At 37.1% G+C, this 24,633-nt stretch overlaps 1 protein-coding gene across 1 annotated transcript in view; it reads right to left on the bottom strand.

Annotated features, from left to right (window-relative positions):
* Positions 1–548: 548 nt before the first annotated feature.
* LOC126334884 (juvenile hormone esterase-like) overlaps positions 549–24,633 on the bottom strand; it is a 54,876-nt gene continuing 30,791 nt past the window's right edge. The window contains exons 3-10 of the mRNA XM_049997582.1: positions 23,493–23,652; positions 23,021–23,206; positions 18,708–18,892; positions 14,410–14,584; positions 7,009–7,187; positions 3,206–3,353; positions 2,950–3,082; positions 549–879 (exon numbers count right to left, since the gene is read on the bottom strand). Coding sequence (XP_049853539.1) covers positions 699–879; positions 2,950–3,082; positions 3,206–3,353; positions 7,009–7,187; positions 14,410–14,584; positions 18,708–18,892; positions 23,021–23,206; positions 23,493–23,652 — 1,347 coding nt within the window. The 3' untranslated portion in view covers positions 549–698. The remainder of the gene's footprint in view (positions 880–2,949; positions 3,083–3,205; positions 3,354–7,008; positions 7,188–14,409; positions 14,585–18,707; positions 18,893–23,020; positions 23,207–23,492; positions 23,653–24,633) is intronic.

The raw sequence follows: 24,633 nt of genomic DNA on the forward strand, positions 1-24,633 counted from the left end.
GTCTGTTTTGGAAAATTTCTGTCTTATATCTTCTAAGTGTTTGCTACACATCCCTGTGCCACATTAATAAACTTTTTACTGTAATATGCTGAAGTTAGTGTGTTTGTAAACAATGGCATTGTGTCATGATTGACAATTACTGTTTAGTTCAAGCATCAATACAGGAAATACACCTGTACCTAAGTATTAAATCACCAAACTTTCGTAATACATGTTGCCTGATATATGAGTTAATGTAGCGCAATATTTTCAGTGATTCCTTTAGGTTAATAATTTACTTTAATTGCATTGTCATACAATACTATCTTGTAAGGTAAAAGGAAATTAAAGTATGCAAACATTTTCATGATAGTGTGAAAGAATGTTTGATAATTCTATGCCAGTCTCAGAAAAATTACCAACATTGTGGATTCCATGTTTAATCAGTATCCATAATAAGAAATTGAGGGAGCTAATACTAAATGGAAATAGTAATAAATTCACACAAAAAATTATGTGAAATTTAGATATCAATAAACATTAAGGTTTATGGAGTCAATAAAAAGAAGCTGTTTAAACTGATTTTTATTCATTTAACTTAAATACATTGGCAACTGCCAGGCAGCAGTAAATAAAATATTTTTGGTGCATGTGTAAAATATGCTTCTGTGTGTCATATACTTTTTAATCACCTGTAATTCAAAACAATATCAAGGATATCATTTGTGAACACTAACACAGGGCAGTGGAAAAAGTTTACTCCATTCAGACATACGATCATAGTAGTATAAACCCTTCTTCATTGTGAGTTGTGAGCCTATTTCCATATATTGTTTCTGAGATGCTGTAAGTGGTTTCCAATCCACATTTACTGTGCCATCCTTCTCTGACGTTGGATTGCTGGAACATTAAAGTTTAATTTATAGTTTTCACTTTAGTTTCTGATAGGATGATGCTCTCCCCTACACTCTTAAAATTAATGTGTATACAGTAAATAGATTAGACTGAAGACAGACATCATCAGATATTTGACACTGACTCTTTCACTCAGACAAGTGATCACAATATGCTAATATCAGCCATCAGTTTCAGTGATTGCAATCTGTCCAAAGTCCTGATGGACTTCCCTTTTGCATAATGTTCATAGCTAGCCGGTACTTACACACTGTAATGTTGGTGATTTTTCCGCACCCAACTACTAAATTAAAAACTCTAATTTAAATTTTAATAATGGAAGGAATAAAGGTAACAACTCGCCATGTAGTTTGAGTGTGGTTGATCTGGTACAATATTGCTAGCCAGGATAGTGTAGCAATCGTGGAAATGGACAGCTAATATTTGCATATTGTGGTCAATTCTCTGAATGAAGGAACCAGTTTCAAACATTCAATACATGCATGCATGGTGTACTAGTTAACTCTGAAGAATGATGCCATCCAAAAGTTTGGCAACATTTTTAGCGCCTATCGACCCCTCAGCATTTCAACTAAATAAGAATTGTTTCCTTTACTCCTTCCATTATTTATATTCTGACTGGGACCTTCTACTGGAATGATGTAAATTTTAAGGATTATGGTTTTTGATAACAATTGTAGGACAAACAGTTATACTCCAGTGACTCAAGGAATGAATATGCAGCTTGACTGCAGAAAGAATGGGAACAAGGGAGACAATTCATTTAGAGTTTAAGTCTTAAGATTATGGACATGTCTAAGATACGATAGTCAATACTAAATCACAACTGGATACTCAGGTTACTGCTGTTGATGTAAAAATACATAAAGTATGTAACCATATTTCATGTTGCCATCACAGTCCTAACAGCAGAAGAAAAATGTTATGTGCTTTGATGCTTCATGCTGAACGCCAGGTCTGAGAGATCATGGAACCATAAACAAGTATATTGATGCTCTTACAGCTATGGAACTGCGGAGCATGACAGTTGCAGAGTATGTAATCATTTAAGTTTGTTGGCATTACTATGTGAAGTTTCAAGTTGCATCAGAGGGTAGAATTGGTTTTCCTCTGCTTCTGGCCACTAATATTTTATTCCGGCCTTTTGGAACCTTATTGTATAAAGAGCATCAAGTGGAAAAATTAAATACAAAGTTATGCTATCATGTTTCATCACAGTCTGTACCTATCTCTTGCCGTGCAGCCCTATTGACTAAGCAAAAATGGAGACGTTACCATCTGAAATGCCAACACATGGACCATTGGGGCTTTTCCACCCTTTATATTTTGCACCAAAACTACATGTAACCTTGAACTGGAGAAATGCAGTAACAAAATGCCGCACTGGATTTTGCAGTAGTAATTGGAAGTAACAACATAATATGATTTGTGCTATTTGTTAATTAATTAAATAAAAAGCTCCCCGCCCTGTGTCTTTTGTGGCTCAAACTCTAGATCTACTTATAATTAGCTGGTGGGGGCATTTCTTAGAGCAGAAAAAGGTGAGGGTGATAGGGGGAAAAACATGAAAGCAGAAGAAAACTGTTATTCCTCTTTTATTCACACTTTGCCATTTTTCATTCCTTTTCCTTTGTCATTACATTTCATTTTTTATAACTTAGTTTTTATTTCAAACAATGGAAAATCCAGGACGGAATGTGACAATATTATGAAAAGGATAGTTGCTACTCACCATATAGCGGAGATGCTGAATCGCAATTAGGCACAACAAAAAACTGTCAGACAATAAGCTTTTGGCCAACAAGGCCTTCATCAGAAATAGACAGCATAACACATAAATGCAACTCACATACACAGGACCACAGTCTCTGGCTGCTGAGCAGCAGTGCATGATGGGAGAAGCAACCGGGTGGTGGGGGTAAGAAGGAGACTGGGGTAGGGATGCAGAGTATTTCTCAATATCTGATGTAGAAACATCTGGCATGGATAACTTCTGAATGTTTCACATTAGCTATAAATATTATTATGAATGTAATTAGTTTTATTGCAACTTACCCTGATTTAGCAAAATTGGACCACATTTTAGTCATTCTCTTCACTGTTATGTATTCAGGATCGTCCTTATTAAAGAATGGGAAAAGCGTCGAAATGTAGAATAAGTAAATGAGATCATCATGATGCACGACACCTTTATGTGAAAGAAAAAGAATTATGTACGTATTATTCCATTAAAAAAAATGAGATTGAAGCAAAAACTGGATTTTTTTTTGTCCAGAATGCTCATTCTGCAGTTTCTCTAAACATTGCATACCATAAGGTGTAGTAGTTCCAGGTGCATCCACCCAACTGTATCTCCCCTGATAAGTGAACTGGTAGTAATACACTGGAAATGTATTTATTTTGGATAGTATTTGAGCCGGCCGATATACTGGGAATATCGTAATTGAATCAGCATACAGCTGAAAGAAAAGTGGTGTTATGTTAAAGATAACATACAATAATATCTCCGCTCCACAATACACTTAAGTCTAGTTTATAGTGGAATAGTGCATACAGCACTATGCAAAGGAGCTGCTGGGTAGCCATCCTAGAGATACTTAGGCCCTAGGTATAGTGGGGGCAACAGAAGATGCAGTGCATTGCATACGTACCAGAAGCTCAATGACTGGAAGAAGCTGCTACACATTCACGTTTCAAAAAATATTTAGCATGAAGAGTTACCTCATACATCACCGTAATCAAATTACAATGTAATATAGATAAGAAAGATTTGAATTTACTCGGCACTAACAGTTGCATAAACAACTTTTGACATTTCACTATAAAATCTCAAGCTTCCTGGAACTATCTCCATAATCAGAAGTAATTTCCTGTTTTTTATGTCTCCTATGTATGCAGTGCTACTGGTCTAAGTGCCTATTGGTATCATTGCCAATTCAACTGAAATTGATCTCTCTGGTTATAAAATAACAAATTAATCTTATACAGCAGTAGCAGGATGCATCTTGAGGCCAGTAGGTAGTGGGAAGAAGTACAATGGTCACTTCTAGCATCACTGTTCATGTTTACTGTAACAACATACAGCTTTATAGCCAGTGTCTTTCTATATGTGGCACCCATGGTAACAAATTACCCAACAAATAGCTGTTATCTCTGATAAAAGTGTATCATTGCATCTGCTTTTCATGAACTGCTTTCATAGATTTAACTTGCTTGTACTCCTTCCCCATCTCTCTCAAGACTTATCACATTTCACAATTCCATGAACTATCCAGTATACTTTTACAGTTTATGTTCCAGGTGCCAGTCAACTTTGTAGGACTTAGAGCATTCGATTCATCGTTGGATGGTTCAATCATAGCTTTCCAGAAGACAGTGGGGACCAACACTGTTACTGGGATACTTAACCACTAACTATGTTTGAAGAAGTATCTGTACTAGCTCTGTCACTTTAGCCTACATTCCAGATATGGAAGATTCAGATTTCCAGTTGACCATCCAGTTTAGGTTTTCCATTGATTGCTTATCCAAATTACTGCAGGCAGAAGACAGAATGGTTCTTCAGACAAGGCCAGGGCCAATTTCCTGCCCTACACATGTCCAATCTGAATTCATACTCCATCTCTAAGGACCTAACTGCCAATGGCGTGTTACTTTTCTTATGGACTTCCTCTTACAGGCTCTGCAATCAAGACACCATGACAGTGGATCAAACACACTACCAAAAGAACCTAAGGATTCCAAGCTCCTGTTGTGATCTTGCAAGCTTTACACAAATCCTTGACAAGACACTGGAAACTGCATGTTGGACGATATATGTTACTGAACCTTGAAAGCTATCAGATATTTTCCTGTACTCATTTGCTTTATCTTTCATTTTTCTACATTGAAGGAAATCTTCCATTAGTTTCAGAAACAGGACATTTGTCAAAATATGCATAATCTGTCTGAATCTGCAACAGTTCTTAACACTTCTTTCTCCTCCTGACCTCTTCAAAAGGAACATAAAGCTAACCACTCTGACAGTCAATATAAATTTATTTTGATTGCTCAAGTTCAGTAATATATTGTCAGATTGCCTTCATTCATATATTAAGGGCATTATAGTATTGTTGGAGTAATACAAATCTCTGTTCATGCCACATCTGTTCGTTAGTTGTCACCTTTGATGTCAAACTCTTTACACCAATATTTCTCATGTGAATCATCTGTTTATTTGTTGATATATTTTTCAGTCTTTGGCCACTTGAAAGAAAACATGTGATCATCTTTCTTTTCATTGCAGTCAGTCACAATTTGACCTTCGAATGGCTAGCTTGCAAAGAGCAATCTGGGAATCAGAGAATTTCTATTTTCCTTGCAGCCAAGAACTATCTATCAGAGAGTTGTACTGTGTTGTTGGCTGGGAGACCCTGAGGGATACTTTCAGCCTCTTAATCAGCAACAGTTTTCTTTGCCCATGCACACCGTTTTCTCATGGCATGTGATAATTGTGTATCTGTTGAGTGCAAGCGACTATAATGGACGGTGTGTGTAGGGTAGTGTGGTGTCATGTTTGTACTGTATGATAACTATGAGAGAAGAGAGAAACTGAAACCCAATGATGGCATGTAGGCCACTCCTCTCAAAAAACACCAGGGTTTCCGCTGAATTTAAGATCCCCATTCAACAGATCTTTCACCAACAACGGTTCCATGATCTTGCTCCATGAGACACTGCAGAGATGTTTCATATTTAATCAAGGCAACTGGTGTAAAGTCTGATGATCAGGACTCCTATACATCTCCTTTTCTTGCTGGCCAATACTGGTGCTGAAAATTTCTTCCTTTGCTAGGATTCACACCATCTAACTCTGAGTCAAGTACCAGCACACAGGCATATGTTAGCAACCTCAGCTACAGAGGGTAGGTAACAGTCACTTGTTTAGTTATGATACAATGACCTCATCCGAACTGGGGCTGAAGATGCTCTGCTGAACTTTCTGAAACATCTGAGAACCTCATGTTCAATGATAAGTTCATGGTTCTTTTCCAAATTTCATTGCACATTCTTTAATGCTGTCTATCCAACTTTCAGCCAGCCCTTATTTTATTGCTTGTTGAATCTCTCAGCAATCAGCAGTATTCCATTTGGCTGTAGATATCCTTTCCATTACTACCACAGTGTGAAATACAAAAGTCATCTTGTCCCTCAGGTTATTATTTTCTGAAAATGAGCTCCTATTTGCTACTCTCCCCACGGCACCAAAGTAATTTTAATTGTGCTTGCAATCTCTGTGTCATTATATCACATCCTCTACATGTTCATGATTAATTTGATGCCATAAGGTTTATATTTGTGTCACCCACCACTGCAAAGTGTCTCTCAAACACCCTCCCCCCATTACTTACTCCAGCTTGATTACTAGGTGAATTAGCAGATATCTTAATGCTGGCTCTAACATACAGGTGATTTGCAATATTACTGCCAATGTCAGCATCTCAGAAATTTGCAGGTGGAAACTTAGTACAAGCACTTTTTTGGTTCCTTTCAATCCACCTCCTTTTCCAGTCATTGTGTTTTACTTTTCACTTCTCCATTTCCCATCCCCTCATTTCTCTTTTAATCTTTCCTCACATTCATTTTGGCATTTTGTTTCACTTTTTTCCTCTTCTTCTTTAACTTCTTTCTCTTTTCTCAGTTTCTGTAGATGCCTTTATTTGTAATATATCCAGTGTGTATTTCTGACTTGATCACTGTTCTCTCTGTCACTCCTAAACTTTTTGTTGTTGATCTTGTTGTTGTGATCTTCAGTTAGGAGACTGGTTTGACACAGTCCTCCACACTAGTCTACCCTATTACATTATGGTTAAAATAGCATTTTTTATTTTCTTTCATCTTGTTCTTCAGTTTCTGTGTTCTGTGATCCTGGGTGGTTTTCAGTTTCCATCTCACCCCGTGTGTTTCATCTTTTGCCAGTTAAAAGTGCCTCTGAGCCAACCACTATGACCTGTGTCACCTATTGTCTGCTACTGCCAAGTAAATAGAAAAGTTTTAACAAGCATCCTCAATTACTTAAATTTCCACATAACTATAACTTACACAACTAATGTGCTATTGCCTTTTTTTACTTACTTTTCCAAGTTCATTTCTCGTATTATTTGTTATGGTCTGATTGTGAAGGTAGAAACTCCTCAAATTCTTGCTGATTGTGTGGGAATGTTCTGTGTTTTGCTCATACAGAAAACAAATGGGAAAAATCTTTTCATAGTGCTCAGTCATTTCTTCAGCTGCAGAATCATTTGCAAGAACCTCTGAAATGTGAGTTAAACAAATAGGTAATGAAATATTCCTGGACAGTAATTGGGAAGTTATAGTTAAATGTAACTTAGAAAGACATAAATCTAAGTATTCAAGTGGTTTGACATTTCTTTTTTCAGCACAATATTTCAATAGCTTCATCATGTACTGTGAGTGGCCTTGGATGTACTTACTGAAATTCAGAAATTAATACTTTATTAGATTGAGAAAACATTAAAAATGTCAACTTGTTGAAAGGAGATTAACAACTGATTACACTTATGGTGTACACATGAAACTCTCCTACAAACCATTTAGCAAAAATGTGTATCATATTCCTAAAGACAATGGTGGATAAAGAACCAAAACCATTCTTAACACATTAACTGAAATGAGGCACATGAGGCTGCTGGCTGTCACATAAGAGCCTCGCACCATGGACTGGTCTGGCGAGGATACTTCCAACATTTTGCACACAGCAGTCAATGTGTTGAACATCTTCCTCCACTGCTTCAAAATTAAGTTTGCCTAGTGCAAGTCACAGTGACTCTAAACGTTAATTAATTAGTTGCATGTTTGATGGATCATTTGCATGATAAATTGTAATGACATGGATGGGTCATTTTACATTCCCATAACAAATTAATGTGTAAATATGGGTACATGAATAACAGAAATTATTCTATGGAATAGGAGAGGTGTCGAGGAGAAACTTTTTCAGTTTGTTTTTAAATTATGCTTTGATGTTTGTCAGACATTTTATATCACCGGGTAAGTTATCAATAATTTCAGTTGCAGCATTGTGTACCCGTTTTTTTGCTAAAGCATACAGAAGACTGTATGGCTAGAAATCAATCAATAAAGATACTGTGAAAGCTATCATAAAATGTACAGTCATAAACGGCAAAATTATTGTTATGCAGTGGAAAATCCAAGATGGAATAATCATTATTTTTATGAAAAGGTTATATTGCTACTTACCATATACCAGAGATGTTGAGTCACAGATAGGCACAACATAAAGACTGCGAAACAAGTAAGCTTTCAGGCAAAAGGTCTTCTTCCAAATTAGACAACATGCATGCACACACACTCATGCTAATGCAACACACACACACAACTACAGTCTTTGGCTGCCCTCAGCAGCCTTGAGTTTCCATGTGTGTGTGTATGTGTGTGTGTGTGTGTGTGTGTGTGTGTGTGTGTGTGTGTGTGTGTGTGGTTTAATTCCAATGAAGGTCTTTTTGGTTGAAAGTTTGACAGTCTTTTTGTTGTTGTGCCCATCTGTGACTCAACATCTCTGCTATATGGTGAGTAGCAATCTGACCTTTTATAAAATTATTGATTAAACACATTGGATTATTAGATGAATTTTTGGAGCAAAAACTCATATGTATCATTATCAAAAGTGAAGCAAAAAGTTACATAAATACAGAATAAACTGAATGATTGTATTCTTAATACAAGCCACAGTGTATTACTGGAACCACTGAAGTATAAGGCAGAGGGTACTTCTCATTGTACCATGTTAGGTTTCCACCCTGTTCAATTTGTGTATGGAGTGCAGGAAGCCTCTGGGTGTGCAGTAATTAGTCTAATTTCGTCTCCCCACTACGTACAGGAGTGATATACAGGTGGCTGTAGTACATTCGTTGATTCCTCACTTAATACTTGTTCTTGAAACTTTGTATACACACTTTCATGGGATAGTTCACATCTGTCTTAAGAGTCTGCAGTTCTAGTTGTTCAATGCTTCTGTGACACTCTCGTGTGGATCAAAGAAACCTGTATTCATTTGGGCAGCCCTTATCTGTATACTTCCAACACATACTGTTAGTTCTATTTGTTATGGGTCCCACACACATGGAGCAACATTCTAAGGTGAGTCATGTTTATTTTCTATAACATTGCACATCTTTTGCATTCATGTTATTTTTAATTTTTTGTAGAAATTCTCTGAACTATGTATGTTGTGGATTATTCCATTATTGCATAGCTTTGGCTCATATAGTACTGCAGAATGTCAGTAAAAGAAAATGAAGGGGAACTGTGGTTTCAGATCAAACATTGTTTTCAAATGTGTGTGCAGGAGACTTTTTAATTCTACATCTACACCTACACTCTGCAAACCACTGTGAAATGTATGGGAGAGGGTGTGTCCCATTGTACCACTTATTAAGGTTTCTTAATGTTCCATTCATGTATAGAATGCAGGAAGAAAGATTGTTTGAATGCCTTTGAGCATGCAGTAATTATCCTAATACTATTCTCATTATCCCTATGTGAGCGATATGTAGGAGGTTGTAGTATATTCCTAGAGTAACCATTTAAAGCAAGTTCTTAAAATTTTGTTGATAGACTTTCTTGGGATAGCTTACTTCTATCTTCAAGAGTCTTCCTGTCCAGTACCTTCAGTATCTCTGTGACACTCTCCCATGGATCAAACAGATCTGTTACAACATATGCTGCTCTTCTCTGTACACGCCTATGTTCAATATCCTCTGTTAGTTCTATTTGGTATGTCTCCCACAAACTTGAGCAATATTTTAGACCCTGTCACATGAGTGATTTGTAAGCAATCTCCTTTGTAGACTGATTGCACTTTCCCACAATTCTACCAATAAACCAAAGTCTGCCACCTACTTTACCTATGACTGAGGGCATATGATCATTCCATTTCATATCCCTATAAAGTATTACACCAATGTATTTGTCTGAGTTGGCTGATTCCAACAGTGACTCATTGATATTACAGTCATAGGATACTACATTTTTTTTCATTTTGTGAAGTGCATTATTTTGCATTTCTGAATTTGTAAAGCTAGTCAGCATTCTTTGTACCAGTTTCAAACTTAATCAAAATCTGATTGTATATTTATGCAGTGCCTTTCAGACAGTACCTCATGAAAGATAACTGCATCATCTGCAAAAAGTCTGATGTTACCATTAATATTGTCTGCAAGGTCATTAATATACAACGTGAACAGCAAGAGTCCCAACATACATCTCTGATGCACACCTGTAGTTACTTCTGCATCTGACAATGACTATCCATCCAAGATAACTTGCCATGTCCTACCTACCAAAAAGTCTTCAATCCAGTCACAAATTTCACTTAATAATCTGTATGATCATACTTTGGACAATAAGCATAGGTGTGGTATTGAGTCAAATGCTTTTTGTAAATGAAGAAGTACTGCACCTACCTGACTGCCTTGGTCCAAAGCTTTCAGTATTTCAAGTGAGAAAAGTGAGAGTTGTGTTTCATATGATCAATATTTTGAGAATCCGTTGAGGTTGATGGTTGGCATTGAGGAGGTCATTCTGTTCAAGCTGTCTTATTATGTATGAGCTCAGAATATGTTCTAAGATTCTACAACACATTGACGTTAAGGATATTGGATGGTAGTTTTGTGGATCACTTCTACTACCCTGCTTGTTGATGGGTGTGACCTGTACTTTTTTCCAAGAACTGGCCATGGTTTCTTGTCCAAGGGATCTACTATAGGTTATAGTTAGAAGAGGGGCAAACTCAGCCACAAATTCAGTATAGAATCTGATAGGGATTCCATCAAGCCCTGGGGTTCAGTTTTAATGATTTCAGATGTTTCTCAACATCACTGACACTAATCCTTATTTCACTCACCTTTTCTGTGGTACAAGGATTAAATTGTGGCAATACTCCTGGATTTTCCTTTGTAGAGGAACATTTGAGAAGGGAGTTAAGCATTTCAGTTTTAACCTCACTACCCTCAATTTCAGCTCCTGTCTCATTTGCTAGGTGCTCGACACCAACCTTGGCACCACTAACAGTCACTAGTTAATGAAATGTGCTTAAATTGTCAAAAAAATCATTGTAGGATTGCAAAATATCCTCATTGGATTTTCCCTATGATTAATTCATAAAAAATTTCACTATTGAGACGAATCTTACCCTCAACTATACAGAATCCATTATGAAGGCCAAATCAGAGAGTCAGCAAACAACTTTGTACAATGTGGCATTAAATCCTATTCTAAATGATGCCCTCAAATACTTACAAAATAGAGAGGCAGGCATAAGAAGGGCTGATGACAGTCCCAACTTTTGTTGATTGGTGTCACTACAAAGTAGTTGCTTCTGTCAGTCACAGTACTATTCTTTATTGTTCATTTACAAAGAGGTACAGTTCACAAATTATTTACCCTGCACCCAGTTTTGATACATTATTTGAACCTCTATCATACTCCTATTTTTATAAGCACTCTGTCACTTTTAACTTCATTCACAGAGGTGTGTTTGATACTGAGAACTTTACCTGGGTTCTATCCTAGCAAATTCACACCTTCTACATGTAGGTCTGATTCCTTATCTGTGTTAATCTTGCTCATATTTAACAAATGAGGTGACATCTTTATCATTTTCAGTGAAGAGCATGACATTCCTTCCTGTTTGGTTACTGATTCTATTCTCTCTGTGAGACTCGGTTCGCCACCAACAAATCACTTCTCTTTATCCTTGAAATAATTTCTAGTGTACAGTGACCCAGCACTTCTGTATGCATTCTGGACTCTAATATTATTTGTAACTCTTCACATGCACAAATCCCAGTCAAGTAAGTGGTCCAGTAGTTATCATTGTTTGAACTACGGATCTTCAGATGCACAGTGTGGCACATTGATCACTCTGACAAGGAGCCCCTTGAGTGCGAGGTCACAAGAGTCCAACAATGTTTATGGTATTTGATGCCCAACATATTGTCCACCATGCAAGGACAATACTGGCTGTGAATGGAAAAAGGAAGCAGGACTGGAGGTGTCCAGTGGTGAGCACAGCATGAGGTTAAAGGAGCATTGCATTGCTTATTTGGTGAGTAACTCACCACAGTGCTACAATGCTAGTGGTGTTGATAGAAAGCAGAGCAATGGCAGTAGTAAACAAAACAAACATTGTATTATATTTCCAACAACAGCTGCTGAAGTTGAAATTTCATCAGAAAGGAACCCACAGAATTTCACAGAGTGAGCAAAAAGTGGCAGATAAAATATTAATGTATCTACTAGATGAGTCAGTAGAATGTGTGGTGTCATATACACACAACTATGTGGACACTGTACATGGGGAGTACAATGATGATGAATCATGCTTAAAAACTGAAAGTGATACTCAAACAAGTGTCAAGCCATGTATTTCATTTTCCTTGTTGGACAGAACCACAAATTACATCTACAGTGAAACATAGTAAAGGACAATCATTGTCCAAGGAGTGGGTACTAAACATAATTATGTACATGGAAGGTTGCCCACAACACAGTAAAAAAAAATATGAACAGCAAAATGACCATGTAGTGCATAAGAAAAGCTATGGATATTCAAGGGAGAACAAGGTGCACTTGTTACAGAAACTGGTGTTTGCAAGTTTCAAGAATGCTCGATACAATTTTCAAGCTGTACATGATAGTGACCTACTACATTATGCACATCAAATTGTGCACAACAAAAATTACAGTGATTTTATGGGAAGCACTGGATGATTGCATAACTTGAAACAATGCTATAGATTTGGAAGACCTAAGATAATGAAATTTCAAACAAAATGTCAGCTTGCCGATGCTCAGCAAACTGTGGAATTGCTCAAAAACCTTGTAGATGAGATAAACAAACTTATTCCATCATTCAGTTCAGAATTTGTTTTCAACTTTGACCAAACAGAATTTGAAGAGGAAATGCATATAAAAGGAACTTTGGAAATTGGAGGTGCCAAGAGAGTTGTATTAAGATCAACTAAGATGAGTGACTTTAGTGCATTTGTCTACAATTATGCCAACTGTTAATCTGTTTAGCAAATTGGCTGCAGAGTTATTCGTGGTGCTGTGAGAAGATGGAGATCCGTTGTCCCTATGGGTTTTTGTGTGTGTGTGTGTGTGTGTGTGTGTGTGTGTGTGATCTTGCAAGGGCAGTAGGAAATATTTATGCCGCAGCAGGCAAGAGTGAGAAAATGTGGGTAAGAAAATCATTATGGTGTGAGCATTGCTTTTAGCTAATACCTTTGCTTGCTTGTGCTTGACTCCTGGTCTGCATATTAAGATCATATTCATTTAGAGCAAACCTCCCCTCCTGACGAGTGTGTGACATTGCAGTTTGTACCACCTGGAACCACTGGACAATTTCGGCCACTGGTTGTTTGTTTATTCCATGCCTATAAAACATATTATCACACTATCTGTGACTATGCCTTATGGGATAGCCAGTTTCACAATAAGCTCCGTGACAGAATGTTTTGTATTCTGTTGCATGCCATCACATTCCATCAGTTCTCATCACCCCCTTGCACCAATATGATTCTGTATGCATTCTTTAAGAGTGGATACCTAGTTGAACATCCTGCACGATTTGTACCTCCCAAGGAGTTTGCCTTCAATCTTTATGGTGCAAATCCTTATGGTAACCATGACATGCCATTACTCACTTGGTGTTCACAGTGCAAGTTATTGGTTTGTTTTGAACATTTCTTGAATGTCACACATGTTCATTTTGCAAAGTGTAATACACACATCCCATTCAAGGTTGATCAGTACTCCTTCACTCATTTTCTATTGCCCTCTAATGCTCATGGTGAGTCATTAGCAACTAATATTTTTTCCTATCATAATTGTTAAACCAACACTTTCGAATGAGGTTGGTTGTTTCGGGGAAGGAGACCAGACAACGAGGTCATCGGTCTCATCGGATTAGGGAAGGATGGGGAAGGAAGTCGGCCATGCCCTTTGAAAGGAACCATCCCGGCATTTGCCTGGAGCGATTTAGGGAAATCACAGAAAACCTAAATCAGGATGGCCAGACACGGGATTGAACCGTCGTCCTCCCAAATCCGAGTCCAGTGTCTAACCACTGCGCCACCTCGCTCGGTACTTTCAAATGAACCTTACTAATGATTGAACTTTGTAAATCTCACACTCAAGGGGTTCCTTGTGAGTCACCAAGTTACACTTGATTAATGACTTAATACTGCCCTTATCTTATCAGACTTGTTTACATCAGACAGCAAACAAGGTACAGTTTTTAGATAAGGAATTTTTACGTCAGAAGAGTGATGTTCAGATTCCCATCACATCATCATGATAGTTGCTGTGTATCACTTCTGGCACATGATATAATACTTTTTTAAAGAAGGCAATTACCAATTTCCTCCACTATTTTGCATACAAGCAGTTAGATTATTCTAGTATTTAGCACTATAGAAGTTAATTACTTACGCAAAGCTTTCCATGAAAATTCATCTTTAGTGCTTCCAGTCATCAGTGGCACATGAGTAAAATTTCCTGAAAGGAATTGTTTTGTAGGATCTTCAGTTAGAAATCTCTCCGCTCCATTCCCATAATCCTTTTCAATAGTTGCTTTGTATATCAGTATTGGATCATACACAAATTCCTAAAGTCAGAAAAATTTGCTGCAATATTAATACTGTGACACATTATACACAAAACATCACAATACAAATTACCAACACCACCTTCCTATGTCTCACTTTTTCCTTATCTTTTTATTACAGTTTTTACAGTCTCCGGAAATAATCCTTTATTCCAAAAGCCTCAGATTGTTTTTCAGTCTCCTTGTGTTGATTGTGTCTGTGTATGTATGGATGGATATGCGTGTGTGTGTGTGTGTGTGTGTGTGTGTGTGTGTGTGTGTGTGTGTGTGTGTGTGTGTGTGTGTGGGCGTGCGAGCATATACCTATCCTTTTTCCCCCTAAGGTAAGTCTTTCCGCTCCCGGGATTGGAATGACTCCTTACCCTCTCCCTTAAAACCCACATCTTTCCTTTTCCTTCCCTCTTTCCTGACGAAGCAGCTGCCGGTTGCGAAAGCTCAAATTCTGTGTGTGTGTTTGTGTTTTATTCATTGTGCCTATCTACCGGCGCTTTCCCGCTTGGTAAGTCTTGGAATCTTTGTTTTTAATATATAAATATATTCAAATTAATGATATGAATATAATAGAGGGAAACATTCCACGTGGGAAAAATATATATAAAAAACAAAGATGCTGTAACTTACCAAATAAGAAAGCGCTGGTAGATAGACACAAAAAAAAACACACACACAAAACACACACACGCAAATTTCAAGCTTTTGCAACCCAAGGTTGCTTCATCAGGAAAGAGGGAAGGAGAGGGAAAGACAAAAGGATGTGGGTTTTAAGGGAGAGGGTAAGGAGTCATTCCAATCCCGGGAGCGGAAAGACTTACCTTAGGGGGGAAAAAAGGACAGGTATACACTCGCACACACACACACATATCCATCCGCACATATACAGACACAGGCAGCTTGGCTTCATTATCCTTCCCCAGGTCCCTTGCTCCCAAGACAATCCTCCAGAAGCAGCATTTCTGTGGTAGACCCAGATGCAGGATCTGTCCAGTACACCCACCTAGCACTTCCTACTCCAACCCTGTCATTAGCTTATTCTTTCCCATCAGAGGCAGGGAAACCTGTGAAAGCAGTCATGTCATATATCAACTCTGCTGCAATCACTCGACAGCTCTTTATGTCGGTATGACAACCAACTTTCTATCTGTCAGAATGAATGGCCACCGCCAAACTGTGGTCAAGAACAAAGTTGACCATCCATTGACACAACACGCTAGAGGTCAATTGTTGGTACACAACTCATGCCCTCTGAATTGCTCCGTATGCCACCAGCTTTTCTGTACTAAATATGTGGCAGTTACCCTTACAACACATCCTCTGTTTGCATAATCCTCCTAGCCTCAATCTCTGCTAACCCACACAGCCTCTGCTCAACAGTTTTCCCTTCCTGAGTGCTGTCACTTCCTCCCAATCCACGTCTCCATGTCAAGTTCATCATGCGCTGCACCTCACAGTCCCTGCTCCAGCGTATCACAATCCTAGCTTGTATGCCTGCTACCCCTCAACCTGCATTTCTAGCCATCGCAACTACTGCCTCCCTCTGAGCCACTAGCAACTCAGCCCTAATCCCTCTTCCCATCATCCATCTCCCCATACTTCTACCTATCCCATCCAACAACCCTCCCCATTATATTCCACCTGCCATACTGCAATTGCAACATTGTGTGTCTAGCTGATACAATCTGCTGTTTGGTGAGTGGTTTTCTTTACTCCTGAATTATTTATATTCTGCAGAAATTTTATGTTCATCATTCGCCTCATTAGGTATCATTGGATTATAATGGAGATTAAATATGTTCTCGTAGATGTCACAGAAGCAGTAGAAGGAAGCAGAGGCAGACAGAATAGGACCAAGAACACATTTTACTTTTCAATTAAAATTTTAGTGCTGCTAAGAAGCAAAAGCATGTTATTAATATTTTCTGTGGCCCTGTTAAGGTCTTCCATAGAGTAGCAGATAAAATATTTTGGGAAATTTAAGTACTGTGCTGAAACTATTAAAAATAAGAAGTTACTATGGAATGGCCATTTAGAATGAATAAATGTTAATAGGTGAGAATAAAGCTATGGAGTCTAGGAATCTCCAAATGGGGAATTGGAAAGCCTTTAAACTATGGAGGCTGAGAAGCAAGAAACAACATTAGTGTATTAAGCATATTAGTATGTGCATTTCTGCTAATAGAAATGCATCTTCATGTAATGAAAGGATGGACTGTAACTATGGTAGTGGTAGTAAACTGCATTGCAATTTTCCTGAATGAAAATATTTTTGGTAGCTGCTTGAAGTGCTAGTGCTATAAAAAAAATAAAGAAAATGAAAACTATCTTTTCAGGGAAATATAATATTTTTGTTGTGTCACATCATGAAATCTATGACCAAACTGCGTGTTTAAATTTATTTGGTGCCTAGATATACATCAAAATGCAATGAAATAATCACATTGATAAGACTGACATACAGGTCAATTTGGGGCAAGACAAGCAACACCATGATTGTAGAAATGACAATAAACAAGGAAGGAACAAGCTCAAACTTATATTTGGAAGGGACAAAATTAGAATCAGAACTTAAAGAAAACACTATTAAATGGAAATGCTGAACAGAGCACAAAAATCATACAGCTTTTACAATCAAGTCAGAAACCTTGTATGTAATGCAAAAGTGCCACAAAAAGCAAAAACCACCATATACTACATATACTTTGTGCCAATTCTCACTTGTGGTTTAGAGACACGTACCCTACTGAAAAAAGACTGCAGCAGAATTCTAGTGACAGAGATGAGATTCATAAAAACTGTGAACCAAACTACTAAAAAGGACAGGACCAAAAAAAGGAAGTGAACAAAAATATAGCCAGCATAAAATCCCTATTATTAGTGCAATAAAAATTCACAGACTGCAGTGGTGTGGATACAAAATGAGAACAAGTGAGAGGGGCCAGTCAGAAAATATTTTGAAATAAATGTCCAAAAAAAAAAAAAAAAAAAAAAAAGAGAGAGAGAGAGAGAGAGAGAGAGCAAACGGAAGGTCCAGAAAATGCTGGATAGATGCAGTGTAATTAGACATGGAGCAGAGAAGATTCCAGAGGAAGACATCAAGGAACTGAAAATCTATGAAGACATAAGGGGCTGGCAAGCACTTGCACATCGCACCAGGGGAACCTAGCTGGGAAATGATGACAATGAGGAGGAGGAATTTTAGAAACAGAAGTCTCTCTTACCGGTAAATGAACTAACATACAGACAAAATTTTTGCATGTCTGCCATACTTTCACTCCATAGTGGCTTACAAGATAAAGTTCTGCTGCAGTGCAGTAAAAAGTATTTTATTTCATGTAGATGTCTCATAAGAACATTGCATTAAGTCAGTAATCAAAACCTTAAAGAGGCCTCATGAAGCACAAGTTTTTTTTTCACATGCGACCTGACAAGTTCTGTACTAAGCCTTATAGACATTACTAATAGCTGTTTCTGTGCTCCAGAGAAAATATTTTTAAGAAGTTTTTCACAGACACAAGGCAGGAAACTGGAAATACCTAAAAACTTGAATTAAATTAAAAGCACATTTAATTATTAGTTAACTGTATGTCATCTAAACTGTGGGAATAAAAATCTCAGATAGTAGTGTATAGCACTGCATGGAAAATGTCCACAGCAATATGAACCTCCATTGCTTTAATATAAAAACAAATATTTATCTTTGAAAGCTGTTAGATTACTCATCAATGTGATATATAAAATAGATGCCAAATATTAGACAAACAGCGTAATCTGAAAAGCAACAGTTTTTTAACAGTTTGCTTTTGAAGCTTCATTATTGCAAATGCTACATCTCCCATTTAACAGTTTTCTTTGGTCATTTAAAGAGTACTTGGTTTTGGAACCTCGAGTGAAGAGTCACAACCTCTTTGTCTATATCAGTGCTGACTTAATCATGGCTTCTATCATTATTATGTGCTGTAAATTTGTGTACTTGAAAATCCATTCTTAATTGTGTAATATTTCATACTATGACCAAAATGTAACCCACAGTGTTTTACAGTGCTTTCTTGGTCTACAGAAAACTAGTTAATTGTCTGCATCACTTTCAAAAGAACAAAGATCCACAAAAAAATTGCAGATCACTTACATAAAATCCAGTTATGGAATCAGCAATTTCCTGAGCATCTTTCTCTTTTAAGCAGTTGTATATTTCCTCTGATGAACTGTCAGGGCATTTCAACAGCTGTGCTTGCTTCTTTGCTTGTCCTAATGGATCATGAAGTACAATTGACTGGACGCCACCACTCATTGCAATTGCCCGGTGAAACAGTCCTAGGAAAAATTACAATTGCAATTAGTCAGTAAATATACATTACATATCTTGATATAGATACACAGAATTTTTCATAGAGTTGTTCAGTAATATGAGAGTTCAGGATGGCTAATGCAGAGCAAGGCTTATCTTTTATTTGAAGTGGTTACTCGTAATATATTTCTAAGCTTCCAGAATGAGATTTTCACTCTGCAGTGGAGTGTGCGCTGATATGAAACTTCCTGGCAGATTAAAACTGTGTGCCCGGCTGAGACTCGAGCTCGGGACCTTTGCCTTTCGTGGGCAAGTGCTCTACCATCTGAGCTATCAAAGCATGACTCACGCCTGGTCCTCACAGCTTTACTTCTGCCAGTTGCCGGAGTTAGAGTCTTGGTCGGGCGCACAGTTTTAATATTTTTAAGCTACTGCTGTTAATTTATTATACTCAAGTACATGGGTAGGAAGATGCTTTTGTGTTTTATATTACTATTACTCATCATGTACTAGCAACAGATTTTTTATTTCAATTGTAGTTAATTATCAATACTTTGAACAGCTACACGGTAGCCAAAAATGCAACTTATTTGAGTATGTCCAACATGAACAGTAAAGGACAAAGAAAACTTCAAATTCCAAGTTGAGATTAACACTCTTCTTTCTTTGTGATTCTGTTAGCCCAGCTTCAATAGCTCATAAACTGACAACTGACAACAAATGCTTTTCTCTATTTCATTTATTGTTTATTTTTTATTTTAATGTCTGTTTATCTTTCTTCTGTTGTTGCAACTTAAAATATATTTATTTGTGCCCCAAAGTTGAAGTAGCATTAGAATATATTTCTGTGAGTTTTTTTAAAACATGATTTATAACATTCTATTTTAAGTATTTTTCTCTTACACTGTCACAGTGTAATTTTATATTGCCCGTGTGACTCCTTATCCCTTTTCTAGTTTCCAAACATTCTTTCTTAGATGATTAACTCATGCTATTATTTTGATTGTTCTTCTTTTCCTAGTATCTACATACTTGTTTCGTTAGTGGCATCTGGTTCAAGCCAGTGTTGATATGTGAATCGTTAATACGATACTGAGCACACCTACGTCTTGGGACACATCACTTTAGTAAAATTGCAACACAGCCATCCGCAGAATTCAGGTAGGAAGCAAGAGGAGGGAACTCCCCCCCCCCCCCCCCCCCCTGGAATTTGGAGTAGAGAGTTTTTATTTATTGCAGAATTCACACACAGTTCTAGAAGTGATTTCGTGGGATTCTTGTTAGGCACTTTTAGCACCTATGGAAATTAGCTTTTTGTGGCATGAGACATCTCAAAACTGACCCCCCATACACACACAACAGAAAAAACAGGAAATGGTTGTGTGGACATCCATGGAAGTGTTACTACAATGAAGGATATAAATAAGCAGTTCACCAGAAGACACAATATCAATTCATTCATGCTGTTATTCAAGTGTGAGAGATACAAAACGAGGAACTCCTCGTACCTTAGAGTGTATACTGAAGAATATTTGTGTGTTTCGTGTATCAATAACTATGACAGCTGACATGATGAGGACATTTATGAGTCATAGGAACACACCAGCAAAGAATAATTCTGGATGAAAACAAATCCTAATTGGTTGTTGAAATCATTGAACAATGAAGTGGATTGCTTCATACAAGCATCTTTAGTTTCTTTCTGCAATTACAGTCTGATTCAAGAACAGCCAAGACATTTGAATTCAGTTTCCAGTCATGGAAATAATGATCTCCTGTAGTTAGTAACTACAACAGAAATGATGCAAAGGAATATAGAAGAGTGGTCTATTTTTTTTTTTTACTTTTTTGCATTAATAGGCTTCATTTGTGTATTGAAAGCTCACAAAGAAGCTTGTGCATCTGAATATGGTACCTTCTTCCTGCATCTAATCACCATAATGGTTTGGCCCTGAAGTAGTGCTATTCTCCAAGAATGAACTACAATTAAAGATTGTATAAATATTTCATGTGATTAAATATCCCCCCCAGACACACACGGTCACTGCTGTCATCTCAGAGGTTTCAGCATCAAGAGACAGAATTTGTGTGTGTGTGTGTGTGTGTGTATCGTTACTCCTCCCCAGATTTTCTATTGTTTGCTTTTACCATATTAGTCAGTTTCATTAGATGTTCTTGTAGCTTGACAATAAGGCACTTATATTTCTGAAAACTATGTCATTATTTTCCTTACGGACTTTGTGATCAAATTTCCTGTGGTGTTGATGATTCAGTATTTATCAAACAATTACTCTTATATTACAATAATAATGTCTACACTGAATGTCAAAAGTACCATTAACTCAGGAACTTTTTGCACATATGAGGGCCATCCAGAAAGTAAAGAGTGTTTTGCCATACCAAGATTTTCTTTAATAATAATACAGAAACTAAAGATACATGTTTTAACATATACTTTGTCTACTTTTCCTCATAGTCACCTTGACTCCAATTTGTGTGTACCCTCTTCATACCATGTTGCCACCAGGCTACTCAACCAGTTCACAACAGGATCTTTCAGGTCTTCACCAATTGCAAGGTGTTTAACAGCAATGTGCTCCTTCAGTTTTGGTAAAATGAAATCTCTGATGGTGCCAGGTCTGGACTTTAGGGAGGATCTCAAAGATGTCCCACTGGAAATTCTCATGCAGTAAGACTTGTGACTGGCAGGCAGTATGCAGACATACATTTCCATGCAGTGGAACAATTCCATGGGACAGCTTGCCTATTTAGTGGTTCTGGGTAGACCGATGAAGACATTTAGTGGTAGCACAATGTACATCACTATTGACAGTTGCAATGCAGGGCATGAAATGGACAAGTAGGACCCCTTCAGTGTCCCATAATATAGAAGCCATGAGTTTTTGAGTTGTAGAGGTTTGTTTGAACCCGCATGATGTCTGTGGCGACTGAGGATGAAGACACTCCATAAACTGTTGCTTCATGGTGAGGATGTTGTGAGAAACCTATATTTCATTTCTTGTAACAATCTCAGAAATGAATGTATCATCATATCTTTCATAATGCCTCAAGAATGCTAATGTAGCATCCATTCTTGCAGGTTTTTGCATATCCTTGATCATCCATAGTGCACACAGTGTGCACATATTTTGTGGTATCCTAAGTACTGAGCAACAATTTTGTTCACAACTGAATAAAATACTTTGTAACATGGATGCTGCTAATTGTGAATCACTGATTCTCTCAAATTACATGATCCACCTTTTGTTTCAGTGCACCTGTGATGATAGAGGGTCGACCTGATCTCTCTTCATCATGAAAAACTGTTCTCCCATTTCTAAACATTATGCGCCACTTTCAGACACTGGCTGCATTCATTACACCTTCACCGTAAATGGTAAGAAGCCGGCAGTTAATGCCACAGGGCCTAATATTTTCCACCTACCAAAAATGAATGACACTAGTAAATATGTAAAGAAATACACTCTTTTGTACATAGATATAGACAAGCTAAACTTCGTATATCCTCCACAAGATGTAATCATGCCATAATAAGTAAAATTTTAAAAAAATAAATAAACAAATAAAAAAACTCTGCAAAGAATGTTCTGAAACATGTTTGTGTAAAGTAAACATAAACAAATTGTGTCTTGCACAAGGTGAAATTTGTACCTAACGCTGGAATCGTTATTTCTTGATTCGGGTTTTTTATTAGATTCATGTGCTTAATCTAGGCAGAAGAAGGAAATATTATTGTTTTGACTGAAAAGCAAATTGAAAATTCACATACACTGTTCCATGCAGTCAGGGCACATACTAAAAAGGTATCTGAAATCACAATACATGATAGATCTTTTTATGAAACATTCTGAAACACAATTTAAAGAGACATCATTTCTCCTGGCACTATTTCTCTTCCAAACAAAGCTCAAAAGCACTACGAATTCAGCCTGTACTATTTCTGTCATATGTTAGTGTACCCTAATTTGGGCATATATTTGTTTTGCATTCATCCTTTTTATTACTATTGCTGTTGTCTTTCACTCTTTCCTCCAGATATAAATTAAGGTCATTATTAGACTGCAAAAGCATTTTTACTCATACTTCACTGCATAAATGTTTTAGATCTACAATATATTAAACCTGTAATGTACCTTTTGACATGGTAGACAGCATATGTAGCAGAACACTGATTGACCCAGCACTGTAACCACAAATTGTAACACTTTCCGGGTCTCCACCAAACGCAGCAATGTTTTTCTGCACCCACCGTAGGACTTCTACCTGGTCCTTGAAGCCATAATTTCCAGGCATAATAGAATCTCCTGTACTTAAGAACCCTGAAAGGATGTTGCAATAAATGCGAAAAATAAATTATCACATACCTCACCATAGGAGAAAGAATCTATATAACAGCTATAAACTGTAAAATATGCCTGCATTTCTGCTAGATTTAGCAAAAATATATTGACAAATAACAGTTGAAATTATCACATCCAGCTGACTGCACATAGTATCACTGCAAAGCATGCACTGAATATAATGTACAAATATGGTACAACAACAATTTCAATCCAGTTTATTCTTTCATGTTTTTGTAGAGGAAAGGCAATGGATAAATCATACCTAGAGCCCCCAGTCTATAATTAGCTGTCAGCAATACAATGTCCTCATCCATGAGGTACTCCGGACCAAACAGATCACTGGTGGCTCTCATGCTGTAGAATCCACCAGGGTGAAAAAAGATAAGAACAGGTTTCTTTGGCCTGGATCTTTTGTCTGGCAGCTGAAATGAACATATACATTTTTGTATTGTATTGTTATTGGTCCTGTTGTCTACAAAAGCATCTTATGCATAAGACAAGCCAATTTATATTAACAGTGTGAAAATTATTTCTATGCATTTGTATTTAAAATTATAGATAATAAACTTCACACACTTAGATATTCTGCGGTGGAGTAAAAGCAATACTGCTGCAAATATAACTTTATAGGTTTGCTCAGGGTTTTGATATCAGTATTTGTTTTTATGTTTTTGGGAAGTTTGTTGTAAAGTTTGTGGAAACTATTGTTTTGGCACAAGGGTGCACTGATTTGGACCATAAGATGGGTTTGGTAAGGCAGTCACGAGTATAACAATATTCTTTATTTTATTTTAATTTTTTAAAATTCTTTCAGTCTACTGTTCTTACCCATTACATTTATTTTAAGGAATATAAGAGTTTTTGTAATGCTGATACATGGTAAACAAGGAATGATAGAAGTCTTAAACAGTGCTAACATGTGTCTCTAGGTTTGTATCCAAACGTGATTCCAATAGTCTTCTTTTTGGCTTGAATGTCCTGGTAACTGCTCTAGAGTCCCATAAATCTAAGAATTTCATTTGCGCACTGTTACAAACTGATTCAGCATTGACAGAGAGAAGTATGCCGTACATATCCTTCACAAGAGCATTGAGAAGTTTTAGTGGGATAGTCATTTTTTACTTCATGCTGACTATTCTGTGGCTAGTTGCCAAGTCTTGTGATGATGTTTATTGATTACTGTAATTTTTTCTTACTTTTCCCTTTAAACAGCGTTGTAGAATCACCTGAAAATATGATTGTTTAATGAGCCCCCCATTTTAAGCTTAGATCATTAATGTACAAAAGGTCCCATTACTGATCCTTGAGGCACATCATGATTAATTAGATTATACTCTGGTAAGTGTTCAGGCCTCCATATTTAAGCTTAGATTATTAATGTACAAAAGCTTCCATTACTGATC

Source organism: Schistocerca gregaria, chromosome 2 (genome assembly GCF_023897955.1).
Source record: "Schistocerca gregaria isolate iqSchGreg1 chromosome 2, iqSchGreg1.2, whole genome shotgun sequence".
NCBI lineage: Eukaryota > Metazoa > Arthropoda > Insecta > Orthoptera > Acrididae > Schistocerca > Schistocerca gregaria.